The sequence below is a fragment of the Heloderma suspectum genome, chromosome 4, assembly GCF_057233095.1.
Source record: "Heloderma suspectum isolate Gila_16-S chromosome 4, 16-S_ref, whole genome shotgun sequence".
Lineage (NCBI taxonomy): Eukaryota > Metazoa > Chordata > Lepidosauria > Squamata > Helodermatidae > Heloderma > Heloderma suspectum.
The window spans coordinates 230,739,410-230,760,748 of record NC_139461.1 but is presented as its reverse complement, the minus strand read 5'-3'; the positions used below and the strand labels follow the sequence as shown (position 1 = coordinate 230,760,748).

Below are 21,339 nucleotides of genomic sequence, written 5' to 3'. Positions count from 1 at the left end.
AAGGGGAACGCAAATAGCGTAGAAGCAAATTTGCGTACGCGCGTTTTGTTTTTGTTTTTTTAGTCAGCCGTGATAGGCTACATAAACATTTACGTAGCCTATCATGGTGTTTTTTAAAATTTAGCCGTGATAGGCTACGTAAATCTTTACGTAGCCTATCAATTTTTTTGTTTTTGTTTTTTTAAAACTTGGAAATGGCGGCGGCGGCAGCCGGTCGGAAGACCGGCTGCTGGAGCAGCCGCCGCCGCCGCCGAACCGCTGCCGCCGGAGCCACCGCCGCCGCCGCCGCCAGGAAGATCCGTCCCAGGTAAGTCCCGTCCCGGGGGGGGGGGGCAGGGGGCCGTTCCGCCACCTATTTCAGGGGGCCGGATGCGCTGGCATTTGGCCTCCCCGAGATCCGTGGCGGAACTTTTGAACATCCCTAATTCTCCTTGCCAATAACAAATAGTCAAATTGCTACTGGAATGGGTATTTGGGTACCATGGCATCTCACAAACACACAGTGCATTCCTGAAAGAAGGAAGAGTATGGGGGACCTATAGCAATGGTCCAGTTCAGGTTGCCTATGCTGGGAAAATGTGTACTTTGCATCAGGGCCAGGACAAGACGTGGTTGCATCAATAACTATTGGGCAAGCAATCGCATATAGAATGTACCTGGACTGTTCAAGGTAAGTAGGAGAAGGGGAAATGAGTGTTAATTAAGGAATGGGAAGAAGTTTCCAGTGGTCCCACAAAACAGAGGCCACCCACTGTTATAATAAGACACTCCTGTATTTGGTTGGTAATACAATAGAGAGAGCAGAGAACACTATCCTACTGCAGCCAGAAGCTTTGATCCTGGGTTGGGATGCTATGAGGCAGCATGTAACTCTTTGCATGGCATTTTCTCTCTCAACATGCTCTGAGAGGCAGCATTTCCAGCTAGCTGTATTTTTACAAGGGGCAATTCCTCCACGTTTGCATGAAGAATACACTACACAATGGAGAGCGTGCATGTGGGGGGAGGGAGACATGCTTCTTGAACACCAGTTTCACTTTTGTGGCTGGCTCTGTGATGACATCCCAGTGCAGACAGGAAAGATTGCAGGCGTGGGAAAAGAGCCCAGGACAAACCAAGGAGCACAGTTATACTAATACTATTTCCAACCTGGCTGTTATTGCACTGGGATGACTGCAGGGACTTATGCCATACACCAGTCCCATGAAACCTGTGACAACCACATAAACATAAATGCATTCAGGCAAAAGTCATGACAACAGAGTGTCTCTTTACTTTGCACAGTCAATTAAGATATATAGAACAGGAATATTTTAATTGTATACAACTGCTCCATTAAGACGACAAGCAATATCATACCCATAACGCAGCCTGCACATATGCTTATTGCAGAATGGGGAAAACAAAAGGGACTGCAGTTGTGTACAGCTGTGTACCTCAAGCAGAGGTATTGCTTGGTAGGAATAGAAAAGGAAAGGCACATCTTCCATTCAGACACTGCAGCATGCATGTACCTAACTCAGTCCCCCACCCTGCTGCCCTTTCCACAGCCAGGCATGTGAATGAATATCTGACTGACGATAGACATTAAGTTATATCCCTAGGCAGTCGGCTAAAGAGAATGAATGAGGTACTCAGTCACCTGCCCCGGCCCCTCCTTTATCATGGAAATGCATTCTTAAAATAAAGGAGAGGTGATTTTGCTTATTGCCCTCAGTTAGCAGATGAACAGTATTTCTGATTTCTGAGTGAGTGGGTCTTCCCACGTTCTACTCAATGAACCAAAAAACCTGTGCTGATTGAGAGAAGTGGTCAAAGCCTCCATCTGCTTCCACAGAAGCCTCAGTCTTGCAAGGGGACTTTGGCTCTTTCAAATTATTATTCTTTTAAAATTTATTACAGTTATATGCTGCCTTTTCCCCACCTTAAAGACCCGAAGGTGACATACATAACCCTCCTCCTCTCCATTTTATCCTCACAACAACAACCATTGTGAGGTCAGTTGGGCTGAGAGTCTGTGACTGGCCCTAAGTCACCCAGTGAGCTTCTATGGCTGAGTGGGGACTAGAAGTTCTAGAACCCGGGTCTCCTGACTCCTAGTCCAACACGGTCATCTGTTTCTCTGCATCAACATCATTTCTTCCAGAGATCAGCTTTGAATTTCAGCCAGGCTCATCCTAGCTAGCAGCCTTCTTTCCAGGAAACTCATTCTGATGATGGATGGAGCTAAAGCTGCTTTTTCCTCTCTGAGCTCCCTCCAAATGTCCCCGATTTACCAGGGGTTTGTCCCATATAGCCCAGTCCAGTGCCTGTCCCAGTGAAGCCCCCTCCTCAAACACTGTTGGAGAGAGGTTGCCACATCACAATGGCACATTTTCTGAGGTTTACAAGGACTCAGATAAGTTGCCTTCTGGGGGAATTAGCAAATGTAGCCTGAAGCCTACACACAAACAGAAGGAAAAGTAAGGGTGGAGAGGAAGCTACAGTTTGTAAGAGCATCCTCCCAACAAACAAAAGCAATATATATTTCTTGGCTGAAGCCGTCTTCTGCAGACAGGAGCTAGTGCGCAAAAATTCCCATGTTTGCTAATCTGCGATAGCATAGCACTGAACTGACTGGGCCCCTGCCCCTGCCCCCAGCATATAATTGTGCATATTCCCAGACAACAAAAAGACTTAAGTGCCCAGCATTAGCAAAACAAAGGAGAGGAGAGGTGCAGCAGGCAGAATCAATGAGTGAGTCATCATGCTAATGGCTTACAGAATGAAAAATTGTTGGATTCATTCACTACACGGAAAGATCATTGTTCAATTGAGAAACACGGGAGCCTGCCCAACCCACATCGTCAGCTTCTCCTTCTTGCTTGGGGGATGGGGTGTCTGTGTCAGCAGCAGGGCAGGATGTTAGCACATCACAGCAACAACTCAATGCTCCTCAATACTGTACACAAATGTTGCACAGATGTAGCTGAAAGTGTGCATTTTGGAGATTTAAAAGTGTGCAAATTCGAGGCTTTGTGTGCGCACTTCCCTTTTTGCACATATGAGTTCCCGAGTCAACCCCCCCCCCCCGGCAAAGCTGCAAATGGTTCATGGGATGATTGACAGTGACCGCCAAATGCCAATTGCTTGCATGCTTCAATGAAGGGGAGGAGAGGTGAGCAGCGGGGAGTTCTCACATCCCTAGTTGCAATAGGGTATAGCTCCCAGGAAGCCATGGTCTCCATGAAGTCCCGAGGTGCCCCCTTGAGGACGGCCTCTAAATGTACATTGAAGTCCCCCAACACCAATAAGTTAGGGGACTGCACACGCACATCAGAGACCACCTCAAGTACCTCGGCCAGGGAGTCAGTTGTGCAGCAGGGTGGGTGGTACACAAGCAGAATCCCCAGACTGCCCTTTGGGTCCAACCTCCAGTACAAGCACTCAGCAACCTTGGTCTCCCAGAGAGGGGGTCTGGTGAAGACCAAGGACTCCCGGTAGATAACAGCCACTCCCTCTCCCTGATCCCCAGCCCTCGGCTACTGTGCGTATGAAAAACCACCTGGGCACATGGCCACAAGAGTTGGAGCAGCGGCCTCAGCCAGCCAGGTCTCCGTAATACATGCCAGGTCCACACCCTCATCCAGGATCATGTCATGGATGAAGGATGTTTTCTGGGTAACAGACCTGGCATTGCAGAGAAGCAAACGAAGGCCAGAAGATGGACTCACACCTCCCCCAGCCATCCTTTGGCTCTGGACAGGCCCGGAACAGGGGAGAGATATTACACATCTCTCCCTAGTTCCCCTTACCTGGCACTCTTCCAATATCTGCCACCGCTTGGGTGCCTAGTCCCCTTCTCTGTGCATAAGTGGATTTACCCAGCAGTGGCACTGCTTGGCTCCTGGCCCTGTGTAGCACCACATGCCAGGTACACATGCTCAGAAAGGGGAGGTTGGCGGTTGCAGCAGTGCCACTACATGGTTGGGGCAAGTGATCGTGGCACTGGGGTCAGGACCAGGAAAGGTATCAGCCTCTGTAGGCCCTGCCAGAATGCATGGGACCCAGCAATGCCCCACTAAGCTGCATTCCTGTTCTTTCTGCACCCTGATTTCACCCACAAACACTTAGAGCAGCTAATCAACTCAAACTTCCAGCTGTGCACTGCAGCACCCAATCCTTTGATAGATATTAATTTATGTGCAATATTTACAATATTCCCACGAAGAGAGATGTCATCTGGAAAAGCCTATAGAAGAGTCTCCCAAATACTGAGAATCACTGCATAACACTGCATAACTCACCCATCTTCTATCCGGACCCAGAGGTCGCTGAATTGTCTTTGGCGATGGTTCTTATATTGCTTCTTGTGCCACTTCTTCTGTCGTCCAAACTCCTCCAGCTGACTGATGCTGTCTGGCAGTAGGAGGTGTGGAGGAAGGCTGTCTTCTTCATTGGAATGCGGGGGTACTGAAGATGAAAACGGTTGTCCATGTCCAAAATAATTGATAGTAGGTGCAGCTGTTGCAGAGGAGCCCTTTGAAGGTGGACTGATGTTTGCCTTGGAGCTGCAAAACAAATTTATCAAGAAGGGATGTGTGAATGACCATGAGAGAAAAATCGAGATATGAAACACTGGATTGGCTGATATGATACCGTAATTAAGTACAACAAACAAGACAGTACACAATATGCATTTTTGCTCTGATGCAATGATGTATGGATGGCTGAAGTCCTATGTAATACTTCCATCCCATTCAATGAAAATCCAGACGCTGTAGATCCATGTCTTCTTCTCCTGACCTGGGCATACAAACCTGCCCTGAGATAATTTAACTGAGAGCCCATTATTCAAGGGCATAGACAAAGGAATCTGAATAGAGGAATCTGGTTTTTGTTAACAGAAGCTGAAAGATTAATATACTGCCTAGGGAATCACCAAGGAAATCTCCTTCTCTGGAGATTTTTGAAGACCAGGTTTGCACAGACACTCGGCAAAGAGGCTTCAAGATTGATTCAATTAGCCATCTAGTTCCGTCTAACTTTATAATGCCTTATCTTTAAAGAACATTTCTCTTTCATTAAGATAGACTTTTGGTAATAGTAAGGAATATATGACATGGCAGCTTAGGCTTCATGCCATCATTCTGCTACTGCATCAGAAGCAATGCCAAACATGAGCTAACATTGCTTTATTGATTCTCATGAAAGCAACAGATCTTTGTCAGTTCAAGGATTCTACACTTCTTTGCGTATATCCTTCATCCTCTGCCAACAGGCCACAGAAGCATCTGTCATGTTGTGTGCATACTGTGTGAGTATGAAAAAGCTTGCTACATGCATAAGTGCTTGCCATTTTATGAGCCCACTCACAATTTGGCCACAACTGTTAGGGTCTGGGAAACAAATATGCTTGGCACGTGCTTGTCCTTCTCATCTCTTGGAGCAGGAATGTAAAAGGAAATTAATATATTATATATTTAAGATCTTACGGCTTGCCTTTAGGGAGACACTAACATACATGAAGACTAGACATTTATTTTTATGATGAAAATGGAAATCCTCAGGACTCTATGCTTTCTGTAAGTGCCTTGAAGGTTGCCTGCAACCTGGGCAAGAAACGAATAACTTTAGAGTGCAATCCTATGGGCTGCACTCATTGGATGAAAGTCTCTGCTGAGCAGAGTATAAGTCTGAGTCATTTTAGGAATAACTCACCTCAGCAGCAAGGCCTCTGATCTGTTGTCCTATTAACAACAGTTGAGCTAAAATAAGGGAGAGGTGACAATTCTGAAGGGAGGAGGGATCTGCACACAGGAGTGATGGGAGGCTTCAACTGTCTCATTTTATCTCAGGACCCAAATCTCTCTCTCCCTCTCAAAAAGAAAGAAAGAAAGAATGGCGATAGTGGTCACGAAGTGTAAGAAGGAAGCAAGAAGTAGTAGCATTGCCAAGTGTAAGAAGGTATCACTTCAAGCTGTCTGTGGGCAGGCCAATTTCACTCACATGGGTAGTAGAGCTCATGCTTGGAATATGTGACAGAAATGCACTATTTGATCTCATCCCCAATGGTTTTCTAAAAAATGATTTTTTAAAAAATGGCCATAAAATGGCACAGGCAGCAGGAAGAATTTTGCCACTTGTCATAAAACAAGGCCCAGCTGCCTCAGTCCATACTTACATTGGTTGTGTGTCTCTGGCTAAGCCTCTGGCCTTACCCTCCTTTGCCAGGAAATCATTGCTCTCAGCTATGTCAGTTTATGCAGTCTGGAAAATACTATAATATACGGTTCACAGTTTTCTTTTGAATCTTATCAAACCCAGACTGTGTGGATTATAATTTGCTGGTGCATACTCTCTAATTGACCCTAGGGAAAGTCCCTATATTCTGGTTGACATCCCATCCCCATTTTTCCCTTTCAGGAATTCCTTGTTACAATTTGGGGGGTGGATCCTAGTTACAATCCCTTGTTACAATTTTATTAGTGTGAATTGCTACACTTGTCACTAGTCAGGGTTCAGCTCCCTCTCCAGGATCTCTAGAAGTTGGTGGATGCCTCTTGTCTCCAATGCGTGCACATATAGACTGAGTTGCAAAAAGAAGCCTTTAGATGCTGTCCCATGGATGGTGAAGGAAGTAGTGGAAAATATTATTCCAGATAAAGTAATCCAAAGACATAGCCTGACTACTTGGTTTAGGAGAGGACTGAGCCCAGACGTTTCACCCTTAATGTCTGTTGTTAGACATAAAAAGTTTGTTAATATAGGAGATAATTTTCAACAATGGGAAATTCATGATTGTTTTAGGTTAAAAGAATTGATAAATGATGGAGGGGTTATCCACAGAGATACATTGTCCGGAAATAGGGCTGGATGATCACCTCCATGGTCTGATTTTTTTCAACTCAGGGATTTCATTTTATATGATCTAAAAAATAATACATGTGAGACAGAAGACTGTATTTAGAACATTGTTACAGCTGAATTAGGAAAGAAAGAAATACTATCACGTTTATATCAGCTTATCATTTCTTTTAAAAAATGTCTTGTCTAAGAAGACATGGGAGAGATATATTGGAAGATATTTATGTGGTTAGAAATCTTCAAAGTAAACACTTTTCAGTTAGTACTTCTTTGAAAGAAGCCCAGTATAAAATTTTATATAGGTGGCATATGCTCCACAAAGAATGAACAGAATATATAGGATGAATGGATTTGGTTGTTGGAAGTGTGGGAGGGTGGATGCAGATTTGATTCATGTACTGTGGAATTATGCAGAGGTCCAGGAATACTGGGGGTCAGTGGTTCAATAATAATAGGAATTAATATAAGATTTGATGTATTGCTTATATCACTGAACTAGTTACCAAACATTACAGAAAAAAATCTACTAAGGATTTGATTATGCATTTATTAACAGCTGCCAGAATTGTGTCAGCTAGATACTGGAAAAAAATGTCAGAACTCCCACATTTAGAGAATAGTTGTTTAAGGCTCTGGAAATTTCTTGAATGGATAAATTAACAGATGGTGCACAATAGAAATGATTATGTTCTGTGCTCTAATTTTTTCTTGAAATGGCAACCATTTATTGCTTTCTGGAACAATTATTTTGGACTTAGTAGGTTGGGTAATTATGTATTTAAGTTTCAAAATAATAACAATAACAATAATAATTTTAAAGGTAAAAAAAAGAAAGATAAAAGAAAAAGAAAGTCCAGGCACTGTGTAGCATGAGCTCCCATTTCACATGGTGCTGAGACTTACTGTTCAGTACAGATTGGAGGCAAAATAGTCAGGATAGGCTATTGTAAAGGGAATAAATACATCAGACACTGGACAGAATGGAGCTTCAACAGGGTGTAGCAGGGGGGGTGGGGTGGGTTGCACAGTGATCCTTGGTAAGAGAACAGATGTGTTACAAATGTGTATGGATTTTCCTCCATGAAATATTGGAAGGTATGCTTCTGACATGTTTCAGAGCAGAGGTTAGATTTATTTTGCAGAATATGAAATTAGAAATTGGGTGAGCAAGCATTAGTTAACTAATCCCATTGTTAGTGTCCAGTTATCTTCTATAAATATTGCTAATCCAAAATGTTGCTACTAATTAATCAGATAAACCAATTTATGCAAATAAAATCACTCCAGAAAATAAGGTTCATGTCCTCTCTGTTCCCTAAGACCTAAACAACTCCCCTTTCCCTGCACACTCCCATACATGCAGAGCTCAGTTGAAATCTTGATAGTTGCTACCGTGGCACTCACCACACATATCAGGCACTTTTCTCCAACTGGGTTCAGCTGGTCTTTTCTTCAAGGTTGATCATGACACAGCAGCTGCTGCATTGTCTCTCTGTTCCCCCAGAGTCTACAGACTGAGAGTTCCGACTTTTCAGGTGATGCTGCTTCTCTTTTCTTTCCCCGACTGCAGGTGGAATCTTTTCAGTTCATAGAATTGTAGAATAGTAGGGCTGGAAGAGGCCTATAAGACCGTCAAGTCCAACCCCCTGCTCAACGCAGGAATCCAAGTCAGAGCATCCCTGACAGATGGCTGTCCAGCCTCGTCTTGAACACCTCCAGTGTGGGAGAGCCCACCACCTCCCTGGGGAATTGGTTCCATTGTCGTATTGCTCTAACAGTCAGGAAGTATTTCCTGATGTTCAGCTGGAATCTGGCTTCCTGTAACTTGAGCCCATTATTCTGTGTCCTGCACTCTGGGAGGATCGAGAAGAGATCCTGGCCTTCCTCTCTGTGACAACCTTTCAAGTACTTGAAAAGCACTATTGTATCTCCCCTCAGTCTTCTCTTCTCAAGGCTAAACATGCCCAGTTCTTTCAGTCTCTCTTCATAGGGCTTTGTTTCCAGTCCACTGATCATCTTTGTTGCCCTCCTCTGAACCCTCTCCTGGTTGTATGCATCCTTCTTAAAGTGTGGCACCCAGAACCAGACACAGTACTCCAGATGAGGCCTAAACAGTGCTGAGTAGAGGGGAACTAGGACTTCATGTGATTTGGAAGCTATACTTCTATTAATGCAGCCCCAGATAGCATTTGCCTTTTTTGCAGCCACATCACATTGTTGGCTCATATTCAGCTTCAGTTCTTCACTTTGAGTTTTCTTTACTCTTCAGACCTCTCCCTCTCTCTCTCTTCTCTCTCCCTCCTTTTCCTCCTAGTTGTATAGCTGTATCTTTATGCATTCACTTGCTTCCCCCCACCCCTGATGGTCTCTATCTTTCAGTAATCTCTGGTCTCCATTGGAGCCAGAACTTCTCGGCCTCTCTGCCCTTCACCCTGGCCATAAAGATGGCTTATTGGCCAACACTCCACAAACATGGCTCATTTTTGTCTCTTCAAGAGATCACTGAAGTTATCATAGCTATGACTTCTGAGCTCATGCAAGTAGACCTCTCCTCTGAGGGAAGAAATGATATTGGAAGGTAGACTGTCCCTCAACCATCCCTGTACATTTAGTGATGAGTAATATTCCGGTCTTGATTTTGACTGAATTTTCCAAAAATGAGCAACTTTGGACTTGATAAGAATCAGGCCCAAATTAACACATTTTAAAGTTAGTCCCAATCTGAGCATCCAGTGACACCAGTGGGGAAATGACAGGGCGTGGAGGCTGCCCAATTTCCTTGTGACCACTCTCCTTTCTCCCAGATTAACCTTTCATCAGCAGTGATGGGGTGGATGTGAAGGGTGGTGGGTAGCAAGAGAAAGTTCTAAGCACAAACATCCTTGGGAATGGTAGTTTGCCAGGTTTTCTGGGCCGAAGTCCCAGGGAAGTTTGCAATGGTAACATTCCTGTTGGTAAAACTTTAACCTAATGAAGGTCCAAGGAGCTCCACCTCATTGTGGAGAAAGGGAACAAGGTGAGGAAGCTTGGAATCGAGCTGAGTTTATGAGCTGAGCCAAACTTTAAAGGGATTTTTAGCTTGGCTCACAATAAACAAGGTATTTTTGAACTAGGGGATGGTCCCCAGTTCTGACCCCTCCCCTTCAAAATTGTTCTCTACTGCTACTAAAAATGGGCAATAGTTCAGTGCATAATTCTTAGCACATCTGCACTGCACCACTTCTCATAACATAGAGTATACAGCAACCACCACTATGAGCATCTGTACACCAGCCTAAAATCCAACGTTTAAAACAGGGCTTTCTGTTTCCGTTTTACATGCAGGATCATGATGGACTCCCTTTACATGCGCTTTCTTCCCCCACCTTTTGCCCCTCATCCGAGTCTTCCATATGTTTCATTACACAGCCACTAGATAGCACTGTGGTCTAGCTCCTCTTATTGTGGCTTTTCCTTTTTCATGAGGGAACTCAAGCGGGGTAATTTAGCTCAGTATCTCTGATCTTTTAAAAAATGGAATAAAGGTCATTACGTGTGGGAGATGACCCGGAGGTTAATGACATCATCTATAGAGACCGCAAACTTCCTTGAGTAACCAATCTCAATAGCAGGATAAACGCTCCGTGTGAAGAAGGCCCATATATTCATCTTAGCATCCTCTTCAAAATTAGAAACGGTATGCTATTGGAGGACTGTATTCACTGAGAACAAAGTTTCCCCGACAAAAAGAGCAAACCTTCTCATATTAGAGAGTCAGGACCTTAAAAAAAAGGAGCAGCAAAGGAAAAATAACTCCCATTGTGTGTTTGAATAGGAGCAATGTTTCATAATCTCTGCCCCCAAAAGAAAACAATTTCAGTTCTCTTACTGTCAAGAAAACCCCATTATGCAATAAAGGAAACATTGAGAAAATGAAAACCACTTGTGGAGTCCTTCCCCAGAGCATATTATGTCATTCAGGAAACATCCTCCTTGGTGTGTATGTTTTTTCACTGGAGGTTTGCTTGTTTGACTGGAAATGCTTTATCCTTGTGCCAACTGCCTGAGATGGTATCTCGGCCATTCATTTGCTGCACTTCCTAGCGGCTGAAAAGCAATGTAGCGACACCTCACCCCCACCCCATCCCCCTCTTTGGCAACTACTACCAATTATGTCTGAAACTATGGATGGTATTTGGCCTAGATTCTAGCAGTCATGTTGCTTGTATTTATGCACTCTTCCATGCCAGGATATTTTGAAAACATTTTCCTCCAGAAGTTTATGAGCTTTCCTCTGCTGGTCTGCTTAAACTCCACCAACATTGTTGTTTAGTAGCCTGACCAGAAATTTTGTTTAGTAGCTTTGCACTTCCAGTCAAATGTCTGCATTTAATATTAGCATCCACTACTTCACATATAACACATAGAGTCAGGTCGTGCACAAGCCCCCCTGAGAAACGTCACTAGTTGTATGGAAAGATCATTTTAGTTCCTACCAAATTTGCCCCCAAAGTTCACTTTAGGTGGCAACTTTATTATTTGAGGGCAGAACTACAAGAAATCTGAGGCTGCTGCTAAAAAACAGCGTCTCTAGATTGCATACCTCTCCCTCGCCAGTCTTCGTAACATACAGTACTCCTTACCTCATACTGGTTTTCCCTGATAGGACAGATATTGATGTTGAACAGGGGTAGGGAAGCAGACAACACAATGACATTACAACGTGAGGGAATCTGTATGACACATTACAGAAGGAAAGAAGGAATTCAGCATGACACTGCTCTTCTCAGCAGCAATTCCATAATCCTTATTTGTTTCGTTATGAATTTATTTGATTTGATTTGTATCCTGCCTTTCTACCAAGAAAAATAGCACTCAGGGTGGTTTCAGATCAAAGCTGGTAACTATATTCTCCTAGGCAGCAAGGACTGTAGCTAATATTTATCTCTTTTACATCAAGCAGAGTTTGTAGCTCTTCAGACTACTCTCTAGATCAGGGCAGAAGGTAGATCTCCAGATCTTTTGGGCTTCAACTCCCTGCCACCATAGCCAATAGTCAGGAATGCTGGGAGTTAAAGTCCAAAATATCTGGAGATCTACCTTCAGTCCGCTCCTGCTCTTGGCCAGTTTGGAGAGGTTTTGGGAATTTTTTTAGTATGGAGGATTGATACATCTTTTACTGTGCATTATTTCTCTTTTTTATGAGGGGAAAGGGATAGTTAAAGCAGCATAAAAGGCAATTAATGCCTGTTTATTGCCTCCTGTGTTGTTGCTATCAGATGTGAAAAAACTGACACTGGAATTCATAACCACCACAACCCAGAAAATGGTTTAAACATGGATGTCCTGAGAGTAAAATGGTAAATACCTAGTGCTTGTTACAAAATCCTCTGATCCTTTCCCTCCATGTTCAAGGTTGCAATTTACATTCAGTTTTCTCAGTGGAGCTTGAGATCAAAATTGCTAGGGGCTTCTTGGCTGCAATCATCTTGAAATATTCTGTCCATGTACAAAGGACTTGCATAAAAAGTTGGAAACAGTCACATTTGAAAATTTTACTTCCAGAGCCACTGCACATGCCCAATAGATATAGAGGTTTCAGCAATCAAGGTTCCCTTCCCTTACCACAATGTGGCATCACCTGACTCTTGAAGAGAGTAAATAATAAGACAGTTTAGTATAATGAACTTTCTAGGAGCTCTTCAGATGTAACAAACCCATAACCTTATGTTCACAGTTCAGTCTTGTGAGAAATTATCATTGTATACTAGAGATCTAAATGAAAACCACAGCCAAGAAGCCAGCATCTTCCATAGAGTCTAATGGGCTGGCTGCCATTTTCCCTGAGGGCTCCAATCCAATATATACAGAAGTATCACTTTTTCCTTGATACTAAGGCAATTATTTATCTGGGAAGCAGCTCATATCAATGACAATGCAGAACTGTTTCTGTTTCCATAAACAGATTAGCAAAGCTGTTCCTCTGAGACTACATCAGAACATAAGCATTTCTTTGCAATGTGCTTTGATGCAAACTACCTTGCTTGTGCTGACTTGGTGCTGTTCACCTCTGTTTCCAAAACTGATAGAACTTATCTTTGAAAATGCTCACTTTGATGACAAGAGACTTTATCCTATCTGACACTACCGCTAACGTAAATTACATTGTGCTAGTGCAATGCCCATGGTGTTTGCTGGTATGACACGTTTTCCCATTAGAGGTCACTTACGCTAGTGCGACGTAGTTTATGGTAGTGGTAGTGTCAAACAGAATACTGCCCTTTGGATCCAAGACTGCCTTTCCTAAGTAAGCCAAGCCCTGTTGTCTCTGGAGAGATATCACTGTAACCAGCAGTACCTTTACACAGGGAATCCATAGATAACACAAAGCGGCAATGGAATCACTTGGGTATTAGGGCCAAACTACAACTTAATTAATTGTAAAATCATTTTGCTCTCTTCTGCCTTAATCCTTATTTAATTTACACAGAGGCTAATAGTACTTAGGAACAATTCACGTGACCATTAATGTGTTAATTACTTTTGGATATGGTAATAACACCATGAGTTAATTTTAGTATTTCAATTCCCTATGGTAAATATTTTTTAATGTATCACATGGTAGGGGATACATTTCCCGTTCCAGAATGCTCCTGCAGATGAGGCAGGGGAAGGTGACTTCTGCTGATTTGTCTTCCCCCCTGAAGCACTTGTGCCCTCCAAAAGTCTGCTCTAGAGGGTTGGAATCTGATCAGAACAGGGCATAAGGTAGTGGTGGGGACTGCAGGGGTGGGGGAGAATCAGAAATAGTTGTGTCCCTCCCTTCTGCCAGCGAGATCCCTTTGCAAAATCAAAAGGCTTCTGTGGATGGAAAGTGAAGTTTAGATCCTACCCATTATGTTGTATCCATTTGGTTGTGCGTGGCTATTGTGAACCCTCCTCATAGCTATTAGTAGCTGTTCTGTTTCCTTTTTACCTACTGGCCAATTCCTTCTTTCTCTTAAAATGCAGAACATCAGGAAGAAGAAAGAAAATAATAATTCAAGTCTACATCTATGATTTCACATTGTTAATTAAGTTTGCAGGAAAATAAGTTGATGATCCTCTATTTTTTCCTTATACCATATGAATGAAGAATTGCTGTCTGCAGTCATCTGAGTCACAGACTCTAACACATGTGGCCATGGCCTCTAACATACAAAAAAAGGAGAAGAGATCCTTACTGGGAGGTTTTGTCTTGAAAAGTAACATAGGACTTTAATAACACATAGAAAATGTACTTGCAAGATATCCATCTACAAAGACATTCATGAAGCATCTCCACGTAGACATATTCCACTTTTTTGCCACAGTTCTGGAGAATTAAAAATTCCCTGAAGAATATACCAGTTGTGAATACCTATTCATAGCTTCTGATTACTTTCAGATGTCACAAAACAGAATCTGGAATGAGGGGACATTTTTATTAGCTTGAGAAAACGATTGCGAACAATAATCATCCACTATCATCCACTGTAATCCTATACATGTCTACTAGGAAATACGTGTGGAACTTGCTCCCAGGTTTGTGTGTATAGGGTTGCAGCCTGAGTATTATAACTTCTTTTTTTAAAAAAAATAAAGAAGCTAGAGGACAGCCATAGTTTTAAAATCTAAATGAAATTGCTGCAGAAAATTACCTGGAGGTTTGGACTGTGGTGTCTGACACAGATGCTGTGGGTACTGAAACTGGCTGATCTGAGTAGAGGGGTGCACCTGGTTCTAGATGGGGTTACATTCCCCCTGAAGGACCAGGTTTACAGTTTGGGAGTTCTTCTGGACTCAGCACTGTCTCAGCAAGCAGAGGTGGTGGCGGTGGCCAGGAATGCCTTTTACCAGCTGTGGCCCTACCTAGAGAAAGTGGAAGACTACTGTAATGCGCTGTATGTAAGGCTGCCTTTGAAGACAATCTGAAAACTTAAGCTGGTGCAGTATGCAGCTGCACAGCTGCTCACTAAGGCCAGACAGTACGAACACATTGCACCAATTCTGTACCAGTTGCATTGGTTACTGGTGCGTTTCCAGACCCAATTAAAAGTGCTGGTCTGGGCCTTTAACGTTCTAAAAAGTAGGGGCCAGGTTATTTGAAGGGCTGCCTGTACCCATATGCTTTAAGGTCAGTGTTGCAGTTGCTATTCGTTGGTCCACTTTTAAGATCAGCTAGATTGGCAAGTGCCAGGGGCAGGTCCTTCTCAGTAGTGGCCCCTACCTTAAGGAACTCCCTCCCATGGGAACTACTGTTGCCCCCCTCAGTTACAGCATTTAAGAAGGGTTTGAAAACCCACCTGTTTCAAATAGCTGTTAATAATTGTCTTATTGGTCATGTTGCTGTTTTCTTGATGTTCTATTACTGTGGCTCTTGGAATTTTTTTTTTTTTTTTAAATACCTGCTGAATTATATTTTAGTGTATTGTTGTTGTTTGTATTTTTGAATTTAATACACACACACTTGTATTTTGTTTGTTGCCTTGGATGGACTTGACCAAGAATGGCGGCATATAGATTTAAATAGTTAATAAATATTATGTTGCTACCCAAAGTGGTAGGATTAAATATGAGGGGAAATGGTGTGTATGCGGGAAGGGCTGAGGTGGGGTGGTATGTGTGTGATCTGAAGTTTGGATGAATATATTTTTCACATCCACACTTTTGCGGAACAATATTGGCTAAATGGCCAGTGAGTTGCAAGTTAAGGCCACAATTCTGACAGCTGTGAGCAGAAGAAAACAATAATTTGTGCTTTAGTCCATAGGTCAAAAAAATGGGTTGATCAGTACAATCTGGAAGGATTAAACGGGGTAATCTTTTTAGGATAGCCTATGATCCTAGTAAAATTATTAGTCATGATGGCTGATTTGAGCCCTCTTAGGCCCGGATTGGGCAGAAAACTTTATTGTCTCTCTCAAATATAAGAATATAACAGTAAGGACACTCCTGACTCTACCCACAGTGCCACCTAATGACTAAACTATATAATGACACTGCCCACACAGTGGTCTTGCACAAGTGATATGTGAAACACTGCCCACACAGTGGTCTTGCACAAGTGATATGTGAAACACTGCCCACACAGTGGTCTTGCACAATTATTTATGTGAAACAGGTTTCCACATGTGGAATGGATTCTTTGGTTGCTATTTGATTTTCCTTTTTGTCACATTCTTAGGCAAACAGCTGCTCTGCATGTGAAAAAAGTTCTGTGGACTGTGGCTGACAATTACAGTGCTCAACACATTGACTTTGAAGTAGTGCCATTAAAGTCGGAAAAGCTGGAGCAAGTGCGTTGTGAGTTGCAGTAGCTTTCAGGAGTAGTTGTAATGATTTCAACACATGCTGATCCTCACCGCTCAGTTGAAAGAGATTACCTTTGGAACCCATTCAGTCAAAAGAGGCTTCTTAGCAAGATGGCATAATTCTATAGGTGGGGAAAATAAGTGCTGGACAGACCCGAGTGACTGCAAACAGACCACAGACTGCAGTAGATAAACTGGCATTCTCTCTAGGTGCATGATACCACTTGATACATGGTGTACACAGTGTAGCAGCACTTTGTTCCAGGAGGATATCACTGGAGACTGAAGAGTTCCATCTACAAGACACAAGTGTAGCATGAAAGGAAGCAGGATAAGTGTCTTCCAATCTGCTTGCTACAATCATTTGGAGAGATTTACATTCCCTGACAATGTAATTTGGAAGTGGTAAAGTGATTTTAATAGAACTGCTTCAGTTGTTTAAACTGGATTACTGCAACATGTTGTACTTTGAAAAAAATGGTCCAGAAACGTCAGCTAGGACAGAATATGACTGTGAGATAGCCAGAAATACCTTATGCTCTTTTTCTTTTTCCCGGCCTTTCAAACTCAGTGCTAGCATTTTAAAATCTGATACATTTGTTGAGCCTACTTTTTATTTTCTGCCATTCAAGTTTTATGCTGCATCATATTTTGTTGTTATGATTGTTGTATTTTTAAAAACGTTTTATTTTTATATTGTAAGCTGACCCAGAGAACCTTTTCTTACAGGGGGTGCATCCCATAAATGGGGTAAATAAAATAAAAATAGAGCAATAATGGTGATGATAAAATGAGCAATTTATTCCATTTTCTTAGAGCGCTGAATAAAAACAGCTTTTTGTGTCACAGGGGAGTGTGCAGAACATTCTAAATAAAATGAAGATGTAATTGTTATCCGAACTGCAAGCAATTAAATTTACTGAGATTTCAAAAAGGCTTATGCTTGGCTTATAGGAAATTGGTATGGATAGAAAAGCTGTGTTGTTTTTATTGTTGGGTTGTTGTTGTTGTTGTTAAACTGTTTTTAGTTCAAAGTTGTTTTTAGACATATGTTGTTTGTGTATATTGTCTGTGTGTTTTTCTGTAAATGGCTCTTAAGCTTTGTATTATATTTTAATGTTTTAACTTTTGTGAACTGCCCAGAGAGCTTTGGCTATGGGGTGGTATAGAAATGTAATAAAATCAATCAATCAGTCAATCAATCAATCAATCAATCTCTGTGCCCTTTTGTCATGTGGCAAATGAGCACTGGTATATTTTTATTCTCTCAAAGGCTTCCTTCCAGTCAGGCTAGAACTTAGGAAGAACTGAGTGAAAAGCTGTAAAGTTTTGCTGTTTCTTGTATCTTTCTTATGATCCTTAGAAAGTCCAGCGTGCCATGCAGGCAGGATATGATAAAAATTCTGGTATGGGTGGATATAAACTTGGTGGTAAACCATGAAGATAGTACTACCACATTAATGTAATTTCTTAAGAACAAGTAAGTAAAAGGATGTCACAGGATGCTCTGGAGAAATCTTGCTAGATATGTGTGATATCTAAGAGAGAACCCAATTCTCACATAACTGAAACCAATGGTCCATTTGTCACAGGAACCAGACCTTAGAATGTGTTTTTACCTTTTATTTAAAGTATTCCTAATTCCTTTATATAAAATTCACCTAGAACAGCCAAGTTTCTTGGCTTTTATGACTAAAAGATAATTGGAGATATGAATGTAATAAAATCACAAGGGAAACTATTTTATGAGCAGATGGGAATTCCTTGCAAATCTGGTGTGCATATTTCCAGTGAACAATTTCCAAAGCATGCAGTGTTTATACTCCCTCAAATTTAGATTAGACTAAGATTTCATGTGTGCACATGCATGCTAAAGTATTCTGATTAATCTCCACCCATCCCAATTTAGAGCTATTGCAAATCATGCTGTCATATAAAACCAAGTGGGAGAGGAAGCGTGGGATAGTGGAGTAAGAACATAAGAAGAGCTGTGCTGGATCAGATCAAAGGCCTACCTAGTCCAGCATTCTGTTTGCACAGTGGCCAACTATTTGCCTAACCCATAACAAGACATGAATGCAACAGCAGCCTCCTGCTTATGTCCCCCACCAACTGGTATACAGAGGCACACTGCTTCTGATCTTGGAAATAATATATAGCCTCCATGTCTAGTAGCCACTGATAACTGTATCCCCCTTGAAGGAGAGGAGTGGAGAGACCTACAACAAATTGCTCCAACAAGACTATTGAGGCTGCACATTTGGATAAGGGACCCCTCTAGTTTTACAAGCTGCACAAGAAAGATCTCATAGCCCAAGTTGCTCAGAATCCAAAGGTTAATCAAAGTACTGAGTAATACACTCATACTTAGCAGACTAAAAAAAGCTATATTGTTCAGATTTAATTAGGATGTTATTGAATGGAAGGGCCTAGTAAGGGAAACAGGATTTGGCTTCTTTTTAGTTGACTCCTAAATTCCAATAAATAAATAAACAAATACATACTTTCGTAACGTCATTACAACTTGACATACCCTGAAGAAATTCCTATTTAGATAAATAGATAAGCTACATCTATATCAAACAACAAAGATTATCAAAGGCATTGTATATGTGAGCTAATAGGAGTACATGTGAGCTAACAGGAGTGCCTTTCCAAAGATTTGCTTAATAAAAACTATTTTTGATTTAAAACTATTGAGCAATCCACACACCCACACCCAAGATGAAATACCAGTGTCTGTATTCAGTGTGCTCAAACAATATCTGGCTTTTTGTTTGCTTGGTTCCTTCTCCAGAAACATGGGAGAAAAATATACACAATGGCTAGGTTCAGACATAACAGGAAACCTTGATTTCCTGGTACAATGACCACAGTAAGTCTCAGGCAGCCCTGCTCATTTGCTCACTCTCCCTCCCTCCCTCCTCCTCTTTCATGCCCCAAAGCTTCCACTTTCACTATTAAACTAACCAAAGTTCCCTATGATGTTCATACTCCAGGAACTGTGATATGTTTAAACAATAGTATGGGAACAAGCCAAGATATGAAAGCATACCTTGATCCTGGCTTGTTCTCACTAAACATATGCTCCAGTTTGCACATAATGACAACCTAGGGTGCGTGTTTGTTTGTTTTTAAAAATCCTGGGTTGTCATGAACAAGCCAGCATGCTAGTTCATACTTCTCAATAGCTTCCACTAAGCTCCTCTTCCCTGTGAGAGCACGTAAATAACCTAGGGTTCCAACTCTGGCATATCATGGGAGAGGCAAGTCAGAGTTCCGGGTTCAGATGTTGTGCTAAACAATCCAGGGATAAAGAATCCCTGGGTTGTTTAACTGCTCCCTCTGGTAAGAGGAGATAAGTGGGAGTGATCAAGCCATGTGAACTAGCACACTGGCTGGTTTATGACAACCCAGAGATGTTTTTGTTGTTGTTTGTTTTTTTTAAAAAAAAACCCTGTCATTATGTGAGAACCGGGCCATAGTGTAAAGAAACCACAGCCCAGCAAGTTTGGATGTCATGGGAAAACTGATTAGTTTAAAATCAAAAGTGGAAGCTTTCAATCTCCTTCACACAGGTATGAAAGAAGAGGAAAGGAGAAGGGAACATTCAAATCTGTGGCTATGGTTTCCCATGATGTCTGAATCCAGAAAATCTTTTGAGTGCTTTGATTCAAGGTAACAACAAATAGTTTTGTTATTTCTTTTCTACTCTTTTAGAGGAAAAAGCAGATGGAGGAGAAGAGTAAAGAAAAGACATTCCATTTTCTACAAATTCCAGTGAGCAAATCAAATACTGCAGCTGCTGCCCATTTAATTTGAGGGAGCAGATCAAAAAGAGCAATTCAGGAAGCACCTGTGACCAGCGATGACTCCATATTGTTGCAGAATTCTCAGAATCTACTCTGTTCTTCAGCTGTGCATCAGTATTGTGTGCCCTTCATCACTTCATAGGCTGACAAGGTTGCATTTCTTCTGTGTTGAATTCTACAATTAATAATACTTTCTTCATGAATGGAACTATTGAAGCAATATTTTTATCTGTGTCCTTGAAATCTATAGGGCTATCAGCAATTTGGGGAATGGTCTAGGGGTCCATTATCCCAATAAAAAAGCAAGGCACAATTGGCATCTAGGATAAATGTGGGTATAAGAGAAAATAGAATTGGAGACGGAGTTATATTTGGATTAACATGTTGGATCAAGATATTGTAGCAACTAATAGAGTTCTATTTTATTAGAGATCATTTATTCAGCTCCTCCTTACAATTGTCTAAAAGACAATCATATTTATACACTGTTTGCATACAGCTAGACAACAGCCATTTATTGTCCTCCTCCTGCTCATTATTATTAATATAGCACCATCAATGCACGTGGCACTATACAGAATAAAACAATAAAACAGCAAATCCCTGCCACAAAGGCGTACATTCTAATAAATCATAAAATAAAACCAAAAAGAAAGGGAGGGAATGCACCAAACAAACACAGGAAAACACTACAAAACTAAATAATCAACATTACAAAGCAGTGAATAAAATCTATACTAAAATTCCAAAAGCTTTGGAAAAGAGAAAAGTTTTAGCTGAGATTTAAAAACAGTAATTGAACCAGCAGTCTAAAAATACTCTGGAAGAGAATTCCAGGAACAGGGAGCAGCAAGAGACCATGGATGGAGCCAAGCAAGGGGAGTAGAAAACCTTGGGTGGGCAAGGAACATAACATTCGAGGAGTAAAGAATGCAAGCAGGCTGCAAAATAAGGGCTGGAAGATAAGGAGGAGCTAGAACATGACAGGCTTTAAAAGTCAGAAGAAGAAACTTATACTGAACCGTAGAATGAACAGGAAGATAATTAAGAGATATTTGTTTGTTTCTTGATCAAAGCTGTGTTTGTGATTGTAAATTCCAAAGACGTCAGTTGGACTTACTTTCAGACATTGAAGACATCTTCCAGAATTGGAATTCTACAGCACACAGCCCTTCAAAACGCAGTTTTAGGTACCAGATGCATATTTTTCTTAGAAATTGTGCAGATTTTTCAATTGTGCATTGGCTACAAAGGTATGATGTGTTGTACAAACACCAAATTATATTGATAAGAAGAAGTTTTTCAGAATTTTTTGGTTTTCTTCTATCTGTAAATTCAATTCAACTGTACAAGTAAAACTGACTAATGAT

At 41.6% G+C, this 21,339-nt stretch overlaps 1 protein-coding gene across 1 annotated transcript in view; it reads right to left on the bottom strand.

The window, feature by feature from the left end:
* The window catches only part of TRABD2B (TraB domain containing 2B), a 381,394-nt gene that overhangs the window by 21,524 nt on the left and 338,531 nt on the right, over positions 1–21,339 (bottom strand). The window contains exon 6 of the mRNA XM_084848270.1: positions 4,287–4,550. Within this exon, the coding sequence (XP_084704396.1) occupies positions 4,287–4,550 (264 nt within the window). The remainder of the gene's footprint in view (positions 1–4,286; positions 4,551–21,339) is intronic.